A 16,995-nucleotide genomic window follows, 5' to 3' on the forward strand; every position below is an offset into this window, starting at 1 on the left:
ATGTTTATTCGAATTTTCTACATTTTTTTGTATATCTTTTTTTTTAAAAGTAAATTTTCTAACTTCAAAACCTTCATTAAAATGTTTACCTTAATTTTGTCTAGTTTTGAATTTTAAATTTTCATCAAGTTTTGTAATTTTTGTTGAGTTTTTTTCGTTTTTAAATGTTTAATTTTTATCAGTGATGGGCGGCAATATCGACAAAATAAGTTGACCCATCGATAACAAAAATTGATAGATTTACAAGTGCTGCCAACTTGTTATAATAGTCATGTCGCCACAGAAAACGGGCTAGCAGATTTAAAACCGATTTTCTAATTGTGATCAACTTCTATAATTTAAGAGCTAGAAGAATTTTGAAAATTTGTTCAGATATTTTGTCGGATTTTTTGATACTTTTGCAATTTTTTGTTGTCGTCGACTAGCAAACGTTGTGATATTTCGGCGCAGATTTCAAATTATTTATGACTTCCAATAATAGCAAATGATGGACGCACGTTTGAGACGCTGGATACATTTAAAAATGCTTAAAATATCGCGCACTTATATTAAATAGCAAGGCTGCCAGACATTTAAGCTGTAGGTATTTTTACTAGCTGCCACACCGTTTCTGGGTTCAGGGTTTTCATTTTGTTTTTGAGCTATTTTGAGCTGTTTTCTCTATCAAAATAGCCAGAATTAGCTTTAATATAGCTAAGTTGTCAACAGTGCTGCAGATGCAACGATGTGCGTGTGTGGTGCGTAAGTGAAATTCAATTTGTGCAATTAAAATAAACAATTACATTTTAGACAATCGTGTAATAAACAGCTTCAAAAACAGTCAACAAAAATAAAATCAGTGTGTAGTGCGTAATTAGAAAACATTCACAATCACACAGTACATATACAGAGACATATACATAACGTAACATGTGTGAGCGCGAGTGAGAGCAAACGTCAACATGACAGCAACAACAACAGCAGCAGCATTAGAGTAAAAGAGAGCCCCCAGCCAGCTGTGCAGGTCGTCGTGGTCGATTTCTGTTTTTAGGCTCCCCCAAAAAGGAACAAAAATTTTCAGTCAAAATTTTGTTATTTACATTCACCTTAGAATTGACGAGTGTCACAGATTAAATATTTTGAGAAAAAATTGTTCGTTATTGAATTGAAAGTGCGCTTAAGTGTGAAGTACAATTGTTATGCAGATATTAAATCTGTACAAACTCAAGTGCATCATTTTAGACAAACTGCGTCACACTTGGACATTTGTTATATTTGTCGCCAAACTGCTCGACAGTTATTATCGAAAAGCGATCAATCAGCAGCCCCAACATAATAACAACAACAACAACAATAACGTAATGGAACAGGAGATACAAGAGGAGCTGCCCGAGGAGCAGCAGCAACAACAACAGCAGCAGCTAGAGCAGGCACAAGCTGATTTTGTGGCACGTTTCAATGCAATTGCCGAGCCAATGGATGCCAGCGACATGGAGAACGAGGATGCCGATGATGAAATCGATGTGGATGACGATGTTGATGACGATGACGTCGACGACGATGAGAATTATGTAAGCGAAGAGGATGAATCAGATCCCGAGTTGGAGGAAATGTATTCAGATGGCGACTGGACAACATCGAACGATGAGAGCGAAATGTCCACAACCATATCGAATGTAGGTCTGGTCGGACAATCGGAGCCAGCTCGTCCCATGTACACGTTCCAGCCAGCGCGATTGGTCAAGTGCCAGTTCAAGGAAAAGCATAACATTGGCGGATTCCCCTTGGCACGCAGTGGCCATCGAATTATTGCATCGAAATCGCATCTGTATTCGCTGGGCGGTTACAATCCGCGCAGTGCGCTAATTGCCGCTCGACGCGGCAGGTGCCTATTGTTCCAGGAGCTCTGGAGTTACAATTTTGCCACAAATCGCTGGAAATTGGAATTAAATGCTGACAATGCCAGCAATATGCCCACTGAGTTGGCCTCAAATGCGCTTGCCATTCACAATGATGTGCTGATTGTGAGTATTGAATGTACACATGTATATGTACGTGTATATTGTATGTGTAGAGAATGGGAGAAACAAAAATAGATGCAACTTTGAGTGTGTGTGTGTGAGTTTGTTTGCTTGTGTGTGTGTTTGTGAAAACAAAAACACAACTGTTAGAGGTGGCATACGCCCCCGCCCCCTCCCCCCTCCTTTCCACTGTCATCGAACGATTCGCTGCGCAGTGGAAACTCGTTTTGTACACAAAACATAATCGTAATCGGAATCGTTATCGTGCATAATACGAACGACATTATTTGCATTCGTCACTGGGCGCCGATCAGTGATGCCATTTTGTCCCTTTTTCGAATAGATTTGTCCTATTTTCCACTGCTTCTGCCGGGGAAAATCTCAAACATCCTCTATCCGAAAATCTGTCCTAATAAAATGGGAGAATGTTGGAAATACGCCAAAGTTTTGGACCGATGCAAAATATGTGAAGACTCGGCAGGCAATAACCCTTTTTTGAAACTGGGCAATTTTGCTCTGACCGTATTAGTATTGCCTTGGTCGAATGTAGAAGTAGAGAGGGTGTTTAGCCAAGTTAGCTTAGTAAAAATAAACGAAAAGGCAGGGAAAAAAATTATCGAGGATGCCCTCAAACTGTTAAATTAAATTTTAAAAAAAATTTGGTCGTTTTGTCCTATTTGTCTGAAAAAATAGTTGGCATCACTGGCGTCGATCAGCTTTGGTCTGGGCTTAATGCCACGCCCGTCAGACAGACAACGATACACGTTGACTGATTGTTGTTGTTGTCTCTCCCTCCCTGTCTCCCCCGCCCCCACTTGTGCTTTGGTTATTCGCTCTTGCTTTGTTTATGCATTCTAAACATTCGAGAGGCCCAAAAGAAAAAACAAAAGCCAAACAGCTGCGCGCTGTTCGTTGCCTGCTGCTTTGTTGCTTTGTCCGCTGCTAATGCTGCCATCTCTTTTATGCGCATGCCCAGCGACAGTGGCAACAAGAGCAACAACACCAGCTAGCTCATCATCCCTGTTGGCAATGACGCAGTTGTTGTTTATGTTGCTGCATGCAACAACTTGTTTACCTGGTTTCCTCCCCCTTCAACCACACACTTCCAGCCTCCATCCTCCCCTCTTCTATTACTATGACATAGCCCAAAACATTAGCGACTTGCGCGCGCTTTTTCTTTCAACATTGTGGTTTATATTTTATTTATTTTTTTTCTGGTTGCGACTTTGTGGTTGTGACGACTGATTGTCTTTTAGTGGTTTTGCTTGATTTGCCGTACAATTCGTGCTGCATCCACAGCATCACCAGTCCCAATTGCCGCCAATTTCAGTGCCACAAATTATGCTTTTTACTGCGCAGAAAAACAGATTTTAATGTAACGAGTATTTTTAAACTCTCAGATTTTTCATATTTTATTATTTCCCCAATTGAATTTTTTAATTAAGTTAAAACAATAACTAGCCTAACTGTCTATCTGTCAATTATGCATATATTAATTAAATATGAGATTGTCCTCTATTTAAACTAAAATGGTTCAGCAGATTTAAGGCCCTTACCGAAAATAATTCAATATATGCTGGTTCCACTGTACAATCGACTTCACAATTAGTTTTAATTAGAAAGTTAATCATAAAACATGGTCAGAGACCCGCTTTCCCACATCTCTTTAACTCCCAAAGTACGCCCAGATACACAAAACAGACACACATACTCACTCACACGCACAGACAAATGTACAGAGTACAGCATAAAGATACATTTGTGTACTACTCGTAACATACTGCGTACACATGTTTCCGCTTATCGCGAACTCTGAGCTGCTGCTGATAAGCCAGAAGCATCGCCAGCTTCTTTGTTGTTGGCATATCTGCTAATTGAATGCAAAGGTTGCAGTTGCAGATCAGAGTTGCCCGAATTTCAAGTTATAAATTAGCGATGTAGCTAATAGAATTTCTTAACATATTCTAGTAATTTTCTTTTAATCGTCTTAAGAGAGGACCCTTAGTATCAAAATCCATAGCTACACCTAGAGCAAAACAAATTTTTTTAACGAATTTAAAAATATTTGAATGCAGAATAAATTAAGAAGCCAAATCATGATCAAAATCACATTCCGCTTAAAAATCGGTTCAGTTTTTTATCAAGTTATGACAGTTAGAAGTTGGTCAGACTTCGGATTTAGCCACTTTACAAGTCAAAATTTTTGTTCAATTCTTCATGATTTTTTACAAAAAAATGAAAGGTCTCAGAATCAAGTTTAAAGTGCTGTTTTATACTAATTACGATATAAGGAGTTGATTAAAAGTGAAAACTTGAGATTTAAAATTTTGAATTTTCAAAATTTCAAAGGGGGGACCCTTACCATCCAAATCGCATCTTGGTCGAAAATAATTAAATTTTGGAAATGAACAAAATTTGAATCCAGAATGAATTAACATGCCAAATCATGATCAAAATGACATTCTGCTTGAAAATCGGTTCAGTTTTGATCAAGTTATGGCAGTTTGAAGTTGGTCAGACTTCATATTTAGCCACTTTACAAGTCAAAATTTTTATCCAATTGTTCATGATTTTTTACAAAAAATTAAAGGTGTGAGAATCAAGTGTTGTTTTATACTAATTATGATATACAGAGTTGATAAAATGAACAAAAATTGAATACAGACTGAATTTAGAGGCCAGATCATGATCAAAGTGACATTTCACTTGAAAATCGGTGTACACTGTGGGTTATTCCCGTTTCCATTATGCATCATTTTTTCTGGAGTTAATGGAGACAGAACTAACGAAAATTTCCCATACTTTTTTGCAGTCACATGGCGGCACGGGTTATCCGTTTGGAGAGTCGTGTTCGAATGATTGCTACGTGTATCGCACCAGCGATGAGAGGGCCGGTGTGGAGCGTTTGAAGGTTAGTGGGGATTTGCCCACGGCTCAGTATGGTCCAGGCATTGTCATACACAAGCATTATCTGTACACGATTGGAGGAACGACAGGCTTTGATTACTCCTGCGATGTGTACCGTCTGGATCTGCGCACAAAGGTGTGGGAGAACGTTTACATATGCCGCCCAGAGATGCGTGACGATCCGGAGGGTCGTTACCGCCACGAGGTCGTCTATGATGGCAAACACATCTTTGCCCTTGGCGGTGGTACTTCGAATTCGGTGTTCGATCTGCAACGTATACCGGCATACAATCTGGATGCAAATAAATGGGATTACTTTGATACACTGCCCGATCGGAGTAGTATGGCCTGGAGCCAGAATGATAAGGGTTATCCGAAGCCGAGAAAATGCTTCTCTTGTGTGCAGCATCAGTCGTCGAATGGCGACATTGAAGCTTTTATCACTGGTGGTCTGCAGGTGAGTAGATAGTCTTATCTAATAATCATTATGACAGCAAATCTAATATTTTTTTTATCATTTAGGGTGACTTCTCAACCTATTTCTCCGATATCTGGAAGTTGAATTTACGCACCAAGCAATGGACCATCATTCAGACGGCCAGTTTACCGCGTCCCTTGTACTTTCACTCGGCGGCACACTCGGACAATGGCTGCATGTACATCTTTGGCGGGATTGAGTATAACGACAAGGAGATGCGTCGTCGGAATGATCTCTACAAGATGTGGATGACCATACCAAAGCTAAGTGAAATGTGCTGGGATGCCATCACTTATTACAATGAAAATCTCGATCAGTACGATCGCAAGGCATTGCTAAGTGCTGGCATACCCAAGAGGTTCACCGAACGTCTACCGCCTCAGACTTTTGATAGCGATAACCAGCCGGGCACATCCCTTGTGACATCACTGTATTCGATTGCGAAACGTGCCCGATCCCAAATGCAATAATAGGCTAACCATGCATCAAGCATCAAATCCCCCAATCCCTGCCCAAATAAAGTTGTGAATTGATAATGTGTACTGAGTGGTTGCTCCTGTGTTGCAGTTACGTTTGTTATTCGGTTTATTGTTTCAAATACGAGAATGGTTATGAAAATAACAAACCACATAAAAATACATTAATTAGTTTTGAGCGCGCGCTGTGATCGAATACGAAAAGGACATTTATATTTATACTACATACATATATAGTACATGTGTGTATTTTGATATTTCGTAGACTCGAGACTCGTTGAAAGGCGGTGGCATGTTAAGCATGTAAATAAGACGTATGTAATTAAGTTTAGATAGCGGATCGATAGTACGACAAGACATGAGGCAATTTCTATGAAAAATTTCAAAAACAAAATATATATATATCAAGTAACTGAAGAACAGCCAGCGCACAATCTACAATCCACAACCTAGAATCCACACTTCATAAATATATCTAACATACTTATAATACCAGTATGTTCTTCCAAGTATTGCTGTTTTTACCACCCCCTGGCACTCTCACCCCTCTTCCACTCACCAATACCGACTTTCATCATCCCTTGCTGCACTTGCAGAAAGTTACAAGCACGCAACCTTGAAGGCTACACCAAACAACGTCATATAGAGGAAGTATGAGCAAAGGAAAAGGCAGGTTGTTTACGAGAACGAGAAAGAGAACCGAGAACGTTTCTTCTGGTGCTCTCGCAAACTGCTAACTGCCCAATAGCAATGTACTTCCAATGTATTTTTTTGTCAACGTGTACATAATATTTAGACGTAGTAATATTTAATTAATCTAAGATTACGTCTTTATTGTGGTATCTTGAAAGGCACTAAACCGAGCCTGCCCAATATAAAAAAGTTTGCTCGATATTATACATATAAATATATATACATGCATATATATTAGCCCAGGCTACATTTGGTTGACTTTAAGTTAATAAAGTTTTTAATGTAACAATATTTGTTGTTTTTGTATTTGCATCGCATTATTTCCGCATATCCAACCCTCTAACACAGCTTTACTTATTGCGTCGTTGGTGACCCAGTTATTTGTCTATTCATAAATTTGGGGCTGCATCAATTCAAAAACTGAGTCATGCGCAATGCCAAAATGCACCCCGAAAATAGACTACTAAAACGCAATTATAGGTAACCAACGGCATCTTTGATTCCTCCTTTCACGGTGGTTGATGTTTCAAACTGTTGCTGCTGTCAATTTACAAAGAGCGTGCACTTTAACTGCGTAGAACCGTGACCTGGTTTATCTAGTAATGACGTCATAATGTAAGTATGTAATAATAAGTACAGCATCTGCTTATGTGACAGCCAGAAGTTGTCATCTGAAATGTTTTACCTTTCACGATTAATTTATCAAAACTGCGTTTCAGTTTCTACTTTCATCAAAGTGAATTTGAATATCCGTTATATTTGTCTCCTAAATGCAGTGCTGCCAGCTTTTTAGAGGAAATAATAGCTATTTCTGGCTGGAAAGCAGATACACTATATTTGCGTGCAAGTTTTGCATAGTTTTACCAATAATAAATAAATATTTAAAACTGCCATTTTCGACTTATAGCAATTTTCAAATCCTACTAGCAATCGAACTTTGAAAATAGCCAGAAGTAGTTATAAAATAGCTTAGTTGGCAGCATATCTATAAATCAGCTGTGCCGTTGGTCTTAGCTATTTTGCATCGCAATTTTAGCTATTTTTCTGATGCTTTCCAGCCAGAAACAGCTATTTTTTCCTCTTAACAGTTGGCAACAGTGGTCAAATCTGTTGTGGGCGTAAATTGTTTGTCATTTTTTGTACGGCTTTAGAACAGAAAAACTAAACAAAATGCTAAAACCCAAAGCGCTTACCCAAGCATTAAGTCAAGCTAACACTGGTGGCGTCGAGAACACACTGTAAGTAATCACCGCAACTTTAAAGTACATGTAGAAATAAATTAAATTGTCTTTTATTTACACTTGCAGTCTGCTAAGCCAGGAGGGTGCTCTGCTGGCCTACTCCGGCTATGGAGATAAGGATGCCCGAATAACGGCAGCTATTGCTAGTAATATTTGGGCTGCATACGAAAAACACGGACGCAACGCATTTCGTGAGGATCGTTTGACCTTTGTGCTGATTGACTGCGAATGCGGGCATGTGGCCATAACACAGGTGACTATACTTCATACAGAGCGAGCTGCAGCTTTGTTAATTTACCAATTGCATTCCAGGTGGCCAGTGTACTGTTGTGCCTCTATGCCAAGGAGCATGTCGGTCTGGGCATGTTGAAACAGAAGACTATGGCCTTGGCTGAGTACTTGGAAAGGCCACTTAAGCAAATCTCGGCATCTTAATGAGATCAACACCAAATGCCTGCGGTTTCGACTAGAATTAAGTGTAAAGCCTGTTTTGTAGTTGTTAATTATGTATACATATATAAAGTAAGCCAAAGTCAATAGCTTTTGGATCGGAAATAAAAAGAATGGTTTATTTATGCAGAAGTCTTGTATACGCACAATAGAAGGTAATTATTTCTGGTATGTGTTTTTATAAAATGTTGAAGAACTTATTGCTAACTATGGATCCTCCGATTGCTTAAATTAAACAAAGTGTCTGCAGTGTTTTTATTCGATGGCATACAGCTTCAAGGTGCGATCCATGCTGGTGGAGGCGAGATACTGCGCATGTTTCCCAAATCGGACGCCTGTGGCAAGTGCTGTGTGATCGTTGAATACCTTCAAGTCCTGCCACTGTTTGCACAAGTAAACCCTGTAAATGGAAACATAATAAAATCAATGCCTTAGCAACAAGATAAACAAACACAATTCCTTAACTTGAAACATGAAAAAATTTAAACAAAAAATATATCGCAAATATGAAGGTAATTTAAAGTGTAATAAGCTGGTAATTTACTAATTTTGCATCTTTACAGACTACATACGGCCTCAGGATTATTTGGAACCCAACGCACCGAAATCCATCAACTTAAGCATTGACGATTTTAATGCGGTAAAAAATGTACAAAAATATATTAAAAGTAATTTAAATTATCAAGTTTTTTATAGCGCGGTGAAGTTGCCAATCCGCGTGCTCCATGCGTGGTGACCACCATCGATCCGGATTACATAAAGGATGCCAGTTTGCAGCGTCTGGCCAGGAAGTTTCGGATGAAAACGTTAGGACATAAAAGACGTCATGTAACCTTTGCTTTAATTGAGTTTTCCTTTTTATTTGCAGGGATATTTTATTACTACGCGACATAACAAGAAACAAATTCATGTGCTATTCCACACAGGAGATGTTTCTGGATAGAAAACGCGAGGTGGAGTATCAAAACAAGTTGTACGAGGAGGCACAGGAGTTGCACAAGTTTGCGGATGAGTCTCTCATGAAAATGAAGGCCAACGAGTTTAAGAAAATGTTGGAGGCACAAGAAAAACTAAAGAAGCTAAAGGAAAACAAAGTGGCCGAGGAACTTAACCAGGTGAAGCTGCAGCATCAACGTGTCCTTATGGAGGTCCAGGAGGTCTACGGTCGCTTTCAGTATTTGCTTAAGCTGATTAGCTATTTTGATGACACTGTGGAGCAGCAGTCGGAGCAGGTGGATCCTAAACTGACTATGCCCGAGCACATTGTCAGCATGGAAATCAGCGAACGTCATCCAGCTGGCTTGGAGCAGGTGCAGCAAGTTAAGGAGTACATGGAGAAAGTGGTTAAGCCGTATTTGGATAAACGAAATCATTTGAATGCCGAAATTTGGATTAAGGGCTATGAGCGAAATCGCTTGAAGGTGTCCAACTACAATAGACGCTTCACGCAGCTGGCGCTGCTCAACCACATTGTGGGCATGCTCCATGACAAGGCGGTAGGTTGAAGAATTCCACATGAAAAGCTTCATTTCATTCCGGATCATTGCAGGAGAAGACACAAAAACGCAATGCGAGTGCTGTGGTGTTTCTCAGAAAACCGGATTTTCTACAGAATCGAGTGGCTGCACTGCAGCAACGTGCCCACGAGCTCTTTAACGACTTTGAAGAGTCCTACTGCAAAGAGTAGGTAATTAGTAATGAATAGTGCAACAATTATTAACCAACTCTTTCAAAAATGCAGCAAACTGAGCATAAAACTCAATAGTATTGTGCCAGTGATATTGAAACAGTTGCAGAACAAAGTGCGACCGGAGCAGCAACAGCCAAAGAAGGAACCAATCAAGTCGCCAGCACAAAAGTCATCCAAGCAGTGGCGCACACTGAAGGACTTGCAAACGCCAGTGGTTAGTACAAAGAACGCCATCTACAAGGACGAACAGGACACTACACTGGCCAAATTGGAGAAAATACAAACATTCGCCTTGGTAAGTCCTAGCAGCAAAGATGACATAAAAATGCAGATTAAGTGGATGAATTGTTAATGCACAGGAACTGCTGGGCAAACTGGACACCATACCGCCGGCTGAGCTACGCAGAATTGAGCAGAACGTGCGTTGTCGCCTGGCAAAGCAGAAGGAAATGTCACGTCGTGCTCTGGTCAAGCAGAATCGTCTGCACAACTGGATGGAGCACTTTAAGAAGCATCATCGCCTGCAGCAGGCACAGCGTAACAAGAACAAGGTCTAGGCATACACAGCGTGATTCCTGATTAACTCTAAAATACACAATATACATATAAATAAAATTCAACGGCTGCTCACCTGACATCTGTGCCGGCAATGGCCAGATAGGTGCCGCTCTGATCGAAGCACAGATCCTTGACCTCATAGCCATCGTCCAGTTGTATGGTCTTGAAGTTCTTTAGTTTACGCAAATCCCACAACTTGACGCAAGCATCATCCGCTGCCGTGGCCAAATAGTAACCGTTTTCCGAGAATGAAATGGCCGAAATTGGGCCAGTGTGTCCAGGAAAGTTGGCCACATTGCTCTGCTCCTTCAGATCCCAAATCTTCACCTGCGAGTCCATAGTGCCGGTGCCAAAAATCAAACCATCCGGATGAAACTGAGCTGTGGTCAAACCGACTTCAGCCGTATCAATGACCTTTGTCAGAAGACGTCCGGTGCGTATGTCAGAGAAGGCCCAGTGCTTGTCCGAGGACGTGGACAGCAAGTAGTCGCCAGTGGGATGCAGCGATAGACCGGTGACAGGTCCCTCGTGGCAGCGCAACAAGAGTTGCGTCTGTGATGTGGGCACATGCCAAATGCGAATGTTCATGTCTGGTGAGCCGGTGATAACAGTGTCCTCATTGGGATGGTAGATGACCTTGGTGATCTTCTTGGTGTGTCCCTTTAGGATAGCGACCACTTGTTCCGTGTCCTTGTTGAATACAGTGGCATTCTTATCGTTGCCACCAGTCAAAATCTTACTGTGATCGGCGCTGTTGATATCCAAGGCCAAAATGCCCGGCACAGATGCCGAATGCAGGCCGGGACGCGAGGCGACCGTGACGAAGTTCTTAACTTGATCGGGAGTGACCAGTTCGTCGGGTACAGTGCGTCCACGCTTCTTGCGTTCCTGCGTCAGCACTGTTGCCTTGTCCTGCAGCTTTTGTATAACATCCACACTCATGCCGGCCTGCTCCATTTGATGAGCACCACCGCTGCCCGCTTCTGACGCCAGTGCAGGCTCTGTTATCATCGATGGAGCATTTACTATGCCCGCCTGCGGTTTCAACGTGGCCAACGCCTCACGCGCTGCCGTCAATTCCTTCTTCAGACGCGCAATCACGCGACAGGCAGCATCATGCTGATACAGTGCATGTGATAGCTCCTGTCGTGTCGTCTGTAGCTGTTGGCGCTGTGTAAATGAGTGGATCATCAGCGCATCCCATTCATCTTGCATCGTTTTCAGCGTTGCCGGTATGCTGGTGGCACTTGGCGGCTTTGGCTTGACCACTGCTGGCGTCTTGATCTCGATGAGTTCATCTTGCTTTAGCTCCTTGCCACTAATGGGATCGCAACCGTTCTCCAGAATATACTTCTCAATGACGCGTCTTTCGAAAACAGCGCCCGAATACGGAGACACGACGGGTGCCTCGGGAACCTCGTTTGTAACTGAAAAGGCATCGGTAAATTAGTCAAGATTGACACTCTCAAAGCAGATTCAACTTACGTGCACAAACCAAAGCCATCGCGTCTAGTATTAAAACGTTTCCCGCCGATTTAAATACGTTTTATAACTTTTACACACGTTTTCCAAGAGAAACAAGCGCAAAAATTGTCGGCAAATGCTGCTTCTTGCACAATTGACATTCACAGCGAACGCAAACGTTTACAATCGCATATCGATACTACTTGCTGGTTTTCAGCACTGCACGCAATCAGCTGCTTACATATCGATAATACAACCACTGTTGCCAACTTAGATATAAAAATGGCATTGGCAGCACTGTAGGCAACCAGCTGTAGCTATTATTTAATTTACGCGTGCTGATTGGAATTCTCTTAAAATTGAATTATTAACTTAAAAATGTTAAGAAACTTGGTGCGTTGGAAAACATGCCAATTTGCATTAAATAGCCCAGTAATCTTTCGAGCTGGAGCGGTACGCAGCTTGAGTAATCCCTTCAAACAAAATGTAAATGAAACGGCTGATTTGGAGGAGCCGGCAAATCCAATAAAGAAGAAACTTAATCCATTTGCACAAGCCACTGTCCAAGAACTGCCAAACAATACAATATCAGAGACCAAAGAAGAACGTGATAAGAGACTCAAGGTACTGCAGCTGGAAGTTGATATTGCGCATCAGGAGGGACGCCGAGTGCCAGCAGTGGAATTCTTCCAGGATCATCACTGGACGCACGTGTTGACGCTGCCATCAAAGTCGGCGCGCAGTAAATACTATGCGTTTCTGTGGCAAATCGAAATGAAAAAGGAATCGAATCAGCGGAAGAAGGAACAACGTGCTGAGGAGACGGAACGTCGTGTCGCTGAGATTCGCAAGGAGCGGGAGGAGAACAATCACATCATCTATGGACTGGCGCACACCTCGATGTTCCTGCGCATCTACGACACAACCATCAATCACTGGCAGAACAATCGCTTGACGCGGGCCATGCAATTTGCACCCAAACTGGTATTGGACTGCTCCTACGATGACCACATGAATAATCGCGAATCCTCCTATGCCGCCAAGCAGTTGATGCTTTGCTTTGCGGAGAACCGTGCAAATGACGAACCCTTCGATCTGCATTACTGCAATACCAATTTTAATGGCAGCTGTATGCAGGGCCTCAAGCGTTATATACCCACTATGCTCAATCCAGAGTTTCCAATGAATGTGCATAGTCAGTGTTTCACAGAGCTGTTTCCCAAGGAGCAACTCGTCTACTTGACTCCGCATTGTCGTGAGGATCTGGTCACATACAATCCGGATGACATTTACATAGTTGGCGCCATGGTGGACACTGTGAATAATGAGCCCTTATCGCTGGCCAAGGCGAAGCGTTTGGGTCTACGCATGGCACGTTTGCCATTGGATCGCCATCTGCAGTGGGGCGCCGGTTCGGGCAAATCCCTGACACTTAACCAAATGATCAGCATCATGTTGGATCTGAAGAAAACTGGCGACTGGAATAAAGCATTGCAGCATGTGCCGCGTCGAAAGGTTGCAGATTATGGGACACATCCCAATGATCGACAGGCTCTAAACAAACGCGCCAATAAGCTGAACGTGCGCATCGATCATCTGCTGAAATATGAAGGCGATCGACGAGAGACAACTGTGTTTGGCAAGCCGGAAAAGCTGCGTCAGCACAAGGAGGGCTTGGATTTCAAATTGGAGAGCTGGGCAACGGGCAAAAGGAAAACGAATCGGAGCAGTTAATTGAATGCTTTCTTATTAAGTTAATTGTAATAAAGTTAAGATACTGTTGAACTAATTATGTATACAATTATTCATTAATATCTTTCCTTTCAGTTGCTTCACAGTCTCGAGATCTTCTTGCTAAGTCAGTTTATTTAAAGTTCCATCTGCTTGTTTTTTCTTGTAATTTCTATCTTCCATATATAATCCCATTTCATTGGACTCTTCTTTCTTTTAATTCGTTGGATGCTGTTGAAATAAATTTGTAAACAACTATTCATTAATATCTTTCTTCAGTTGTGTATCTTCCTCTTTCAGTTTCTCCTCAGTCTCCAGATCTTCTTGCTTAGTTGAAATCCCATCTGGTTGTCTTTCATTCAGCTGGATTTGCTGCTTAATTTCTATCTCCTCCGTTTGCACTTTCTGTATCTCTGATGTATATAATCCCATTTTATTTGATTCTTTCAGTTTCTCCACATTCTCGAGATCTTCTCGCTTAGTCTGTTCACTTGAAGTTCCATCTGGTTGCTCTTCATTCAGCTGAATTTGCTGCTTTATCTCTATCTCGTCCGCTTTTTCTTCCTGTATCTCGGTTATATATAAACCCATTTCATTAGAGTCTTCCTCATTTAGTTCGTTGGACTCTTCCTCTGGCATATTATCATCTACCTCGCCGCCTAATGTCTTTTTGTACTTCAATAGCATATTCTTAGCATTTATTGCCTGATAGTTGATACACGGCTTTAAGCCAGCTTCCTTAAGCAAATCCCTGATTTTCGTCTCAAACTTTTGAACGTGCTCCTTGCGCTCCACTGTCATCAGCTTTGTCTCCATCACAAAGAGCGCCCGCTCACGCAGAGCGCCAAGGAACTGCTTGCTCAGATAGGTATTGTAATTGTAGGCCATAAAAGCAATGTCGAAATGATCCTGCCAACGGGTTCCCTTTTGCAGTTCCAGTATGTCCATGATGGACATGAAGTGAATCTGCACATCGGGCACTGGAATCCAGGGCTTGTCATATTTCTGCTGTCCCTCGGTGATGTCGCATTCGTTGTAGGAGAGCAGGGGCGTCATCAGCAGCTGTGTTTGGCCATAACGCCTGGAGATGGTCTTGTCGTGCTCATAGGTGGATTGTGTTTGCAGCTCATGGAACAGCTCGAGCAGATTGCGCTCAGTTACATCTGTGGCACGATAGTCATTCTCGCCGTGCTGAGAGTGATGCATACGCTCCTCGGAGCTGCGCAGTCCAAAGGCACAGAAGGGACCGGTTTGGATGTCACCCACATAGCCGCGATGCACATAGTTGCGTCCATTCCGGGTGAGACCGGCGGCAAAGGTTTTGTTCGGCTTGCAGTGCTCATATTCCGGAAAGACAAAGGCAACGCCACATTCCCGCCAGTAGCGATACTCCTGCGAGCAAATCTGTTGTCCCTCGCGATCCTTGAGGGTCATGCTCAGATCCCAGTCAAAGGCGCCCTGCCGATGATCGTAACGTGGTCCCAGCAGAGAGCGCACACGATGCTCCCAGCAGCGTTGTATATCGAAGATCTCCTCCGGATGTCGCCAATAGTTAAAGGTCATTTCGAGGCCATCACGCTCCCTGTACTTAAAGGCATCAATGTTGAAGATGGGCGCCAGACGCTGACGCAGCTCCTCATCGCAGATCATGCGCAACAGAGTGAGTCCCTTGGCAGCCATATAATGATGGGAGCTGGGTCGCATTAGCGAGTTGCCATAGATGTCCATAAACAGATGCGTCTTGCACACCAAACTGAAGGATTCCGGTGGTTCCAGTGCCAGGCCAAGTATCAGCATATTCCTGGCCACAATCTCCACACAGGCATCCAGCACATAGAAATTCAGCTTCGGCTTACAACCATGTGTATAGCGTTTGGCCAGCGTTTTGATCACATGTCGCGGATCGGCGCCTCCACAAATGAGTATATTCATTTCAGTGGGTTGACCTGCCACTGGAGCGTCTGCAGCATCATCCGGCAGCTTAAAGGCCTGCACATATTCCGCGTATAAATCGAGTGCCGAGCTGAGACCCCAAAACATGATTGCTTTAAGTTTTCAAATGAACTTTATGTGACTGGACGAACTCTATGATAGCTTTGATTGCCTTTCTTACTGTTCTGTTTATTTTGATTGACTTGAGTTGCCAGGACGACCAGCTCTAGTGGCTATTAAGCTGTTGCCTGGCAACATGGCTAACAGCGAACAGCTAACAGCTAAAAGCCTGCTTTGCATATTCGCTGCTTGCCTTTATTTGTTTGCATTGCATTTATTGAAGGATTTGAGAGCATTGCTCATAGCGGAAATTGGTTTTTGATATCAGTTTGCCTGCAGTGCATCCACAACGACCAAACGCAGAAACTGACGCCGGACAGAGCGTAGCGGGGTGCTACCAAGAAGTTATACTCAAGGATGCTGACCCAGCATAATCGTAATGCATTATTCAGTTCTCGTTGCTGGCTTTTAGCTGATTGGCATTGCGTCGCGACTCCAGCGGGGATTCCCCTAGTCAAAAGCCGCATAAGCTAAACTCATAACTGAAATGTACTCCAAAAACTATTCAACTAACTATTTATGACAATAATAAATAATATTTACTCATTATTATTGCTTAAGATAAACAAAAACACTGTCTAAAGTACTCTGCTTTCAGCTATGAAAATGTGGTTACCAGACTGCAGTTGTCATTTGTATACCCTGTAATACATGAAATGGTTATAATTAAGTGACTAAACATTTGCAGGCTATATAAGTTAACTGGTGTACTATCAGCAGGGCTGGGAAAACTGATTAAAAACTTAAACAGCACCTGTTTACTAATAAATAAATAAATTTTTAAAAACTATTGCTTTTCCGGCTTAAACATAGTTGAGTTTTTCAGTCTACAGTAAATTTTTTGTACTTTTAGTCAAAATTCTCCCGTTGACATTGAAAAGTCAAGCTTACAGTAAATTATTACTCGTACTGGTTTATAGTCTATGAGTAAAAAACAATTATTTCTCTAAGTAATTTAAAAATAAGTTTGTACAGAGTATTTGCGTGTACAACACTTTTAACTAAGCTATTTTTACTTTCCCCCAAGCAAAACGTCCGTTTCTAATGGATTCAATTTTTTTTTTTTTTTTGTACAAACTATTTTTCAACAAGCGGAAAAAAGGAATAAAAATTATGCATAGAATGGTGGTTGAGAAGCGGGCGGGCGAAAACAGATAAAAAGCGTTTACTGTGCCACTCCTTGGAGCTGTGGTCGCCCAAGTGGCTTACTTAATCTTCATCCGTACTTTGCTCGTGTATTTTGGTAGTTTCTTTC

The 16,995-nt window shown here is 42.0% G+C and overlaps 6 protein-coding genes across 8 annotated transcripts; 4 read left to right on the forward strand and 2 right to left on the reverse strand.

Annotated features, from left to right (window-relative positions):
- Positions 1 to 671: 671 nt before the first annotated feature.
- LOC117783968 (kelch domain-containing protein 10 homolog) lies at positions 672 to 6,843 on the forward strand. The gene is made up of 3 exons (XM_034621548.1): positions 672 to 2,003; positions 4,813 to 5,364; positions 5,430 to 6,843. The coding sequence occupies exons 1-3, from the start codon at positions 1,179 to 1,181 to the stop codon at positions 5,853 to 5,855; spliced, it is 1,803 nt and encodes a 600-aa protein (XP_034477439.1). The 5' UTR covers positions 672 to 1,178; the 3' UTR covers positions 5,856 to 6,843.
- Positions 6,844 to 7,647: 804 nt separating this feature from the next.
- Positions 7,648 to 8,370, forward strand: LOC117784249 (ragulator complex protein LAMTOR2 homolog). Its single transcript, XM_034621937.1, has 3 exons — positions 7,648 to 7,792; positions 7,862 to 8,048; positions 8,108 to 8,370. The coding sequence occupies exons 1-3, from the start codon at positions 7,725 to 7,727 to the stop codon at positions 8,228 to 8,230; spliced, it is 378 nt and encodes a 125-aa protein (XP_034477828.1). The 5' UTR covers positions 7,648 to 7,724; the 3' UTR covers positions 8,231 to 8,370.
- LOC117784248 (pre-mRNA-processing factor 19) lies at positions 8,337 to 12,134 on the reverse strand. The gene is made up of 3 exons (XM_034621936.1): positions 11,979 to 12,134; positions 10,567 to 11,920; positions 8,337 to 8,645 (listed from the first exon to the last, which is right to left on the reverse strand). Exons 1-3 carry the CDS (start codon positions 11,995 to 11,997, stop codon positions 8,501 to 8,503), a joined length of 1,518 nt encoding a protein of 505 aa, XP_034477827.1. The 5' UTR covers positions 11,998 to 12,134; the 3' UTR covers positions 8,337 to 8,500.
- Positions 8,718 to 10,627, forward strand: LOC117785749. The gene is made up of 7 exons (XM_034623963.1): positions 8,718 to 8,757; positions 8,809 to 8,885; positions 8,942 to 9,051; positions 9,114 to 9,741; positions 9,795 to 9,928; positions 9,987 to 10,230; positions 10,295 to 10,627. Exons 1-7 carry the CDS (start codon positions 8,718 to 8,720, stop codon positions 10,490 to 10,492), a joined length of 1,431 nt encoding a protein of 476 aa, XP_034479854.1. The 3' UTR covers positions 10,493 to 10,627.
- A 152-nt stretch (positions 12,135 to 12,286) lies between the features above and the next one.
- On the forward strand, positions 12,287 to 13,743 carry LOC117784576 (mitochondrial ribonuclease P protein 1 homolog). The gene has a single exon (XM_034622339.1). It carries the CDS (start codon positions 12,336 to 12,338, stop codon positions 13,689 to 13,691), a length of 1,356 nt encoding a protein of 451 aa, XP_034478230.1. The 5' UTR covers positions 12,287 to 12,335; the 3' UTR covers positions 13,692 to 13,743.
- Positions 13,688 to 15,728, reverse strand: LOC117784575 (dynein assembly factor 3, axonemal homolog). Of its 3 annotated transcripts, none has more exons than XM_034622337.1 (2): positions 14,168 to 15,728; positions 13,688 to 13,813 (listed from the first exon to the last, which is right to left on the reverse strand). In XM_034622337.1, the coding sequence occupies exons 1-2, from the start codon at positions 15,726 to 15,728 to the stop codon at positions 13,743 to 13,745; spliced, it is 1,632 nt and encodes a 543-aa protein (XP_034478228.1). In that variant the 3' UTR covers positions 13,688 to 13,742. The 3 variants fall into 3 exon arrangements, with proteins under 3 accessions (XP_034478228.1, XP_034478229.1, XP_034478227.1); XM_034622338.1 differs by having other exon boundaries at positions 13,692 to 14,040; positions 14,200 to 15,728; XM_034622336.1 differs by having other exon boundaries at positions 13,692 to 15,728.
- Positions 15,729 to 16,995: the final 1,267 nt, after the last annotated feature.

This window comes from Drosophila innubila (assembly GCF_004354385.1).
Source record: "Drosophila innubila isolate TH190305 chromosome 2R unlocalized genomic scaffold, UK_Dinn_1.0 1_C_2R, whole genome shotgun sequence".
NCBI classification, from domain to species: domain Eukaryota; kingdom Metazoa; phylum Arthropoda; class Insecta; order Diptera; family Drosophilidae; genus Drosophila; species Drosophila innubila.

What these genes read in the sequence shown, in the direction of transcription:
- LOC117784248 (XM_034621936.1), bottom strand. An exon ending in ATTGCCGGCACAGATGTCAG is followed by an intron (nt 8,646 to 10,566) that starts GTGAGCAGCCGT and finishes TTCCATTTACAG; the next exon opens with GGTTTACTTGTGCAAACAGT.
- LOC117784576 (XM_034622339.1), top strand. Translation starts at nt 12,336, where the DNA reads ATGTTAAGAAACTTGGTGCGTTGGAAAACATGCCAATTTGCATTAAAT.
- LOC117785749 (XM_034623963.1), top strand. Translation starts at nt 8,718, where the DNA reads ATGAAAAAATTTAAACAAAAAATATATCGCAAATATGAAG. An exon ending in GCATGCTCCATGACAAGGCG is followed by an intron (nt 9,742 to 9,794) that starts GTAGGTTGAAGA and finishes GGATCATTGCAG; the next exon opens with GAGAAGACACAAAAACGCAA. An exon ending in AAATACAAACATTCGCCTTG is followed by an intron (nt 10,231 to 10,294) that starts GTAAGTCCTAGC and finishes GTTAATGCACAG; the next exon opens with GAACTGCTGGGCAAACTGGA.
- LOC117783968 (XM_034621548.1), top strand. Translation starts at nt 1,179, where the DNA reads ATGCAGATATTAAATCTGTACAAACTCAAGTGCATCATTTTAGACAAA. An exon ending in TTCACAATGATGTGCTGATT is followed by an intron (nt 2,004 to 4,812) that starts GTGAGTATTGAA and finishes ACTTTTTTGCAG; the next exon opens with TCACATGGCGGCACGGGTTA. An exon ending in TTATCACTGGTGGTCTGCAG is followed by an intron (nt 5,365 to 5,429) that starts GTGAGTAGATAG and finishes TTTATCATTTAG; the next exon opens with GGTGACTTCTCAACCTATTT.
- LOC117784249 (XM_034621937.1), top strand. Translation starts at nt 7,725, where the DNA reads ATGCTAAAACCCAAAGCGCTTACCCAAGCATTAAGTCAAGCTAACACT. An exon ending in GGTGGCGTCGAGAACACACT is followed by an intron (nt 7,793 to 7,861) that starts GTAAGTAATCAC and finishes TTACACTTGCAG; the next exon opens with TCTGCTAAGCCAGGAGGGTG. An exon ending in GGCATGTGGCCATAACACAG is followed by an intron (nt 8,049 to 8,107) that starts GTGACTATACTT and finishes ATTGCATTCCAG; the next exon opens with GTGGCCAGTGTACTGTTGTG.
- LOC117784575 (XM_034622336.1), bottom strand. Translation starts at nt 15,728, where the DNA reads ATGTTTTGGGGTCTCAGCTCGGCACTCGATTTATACGCGGAATATGTG.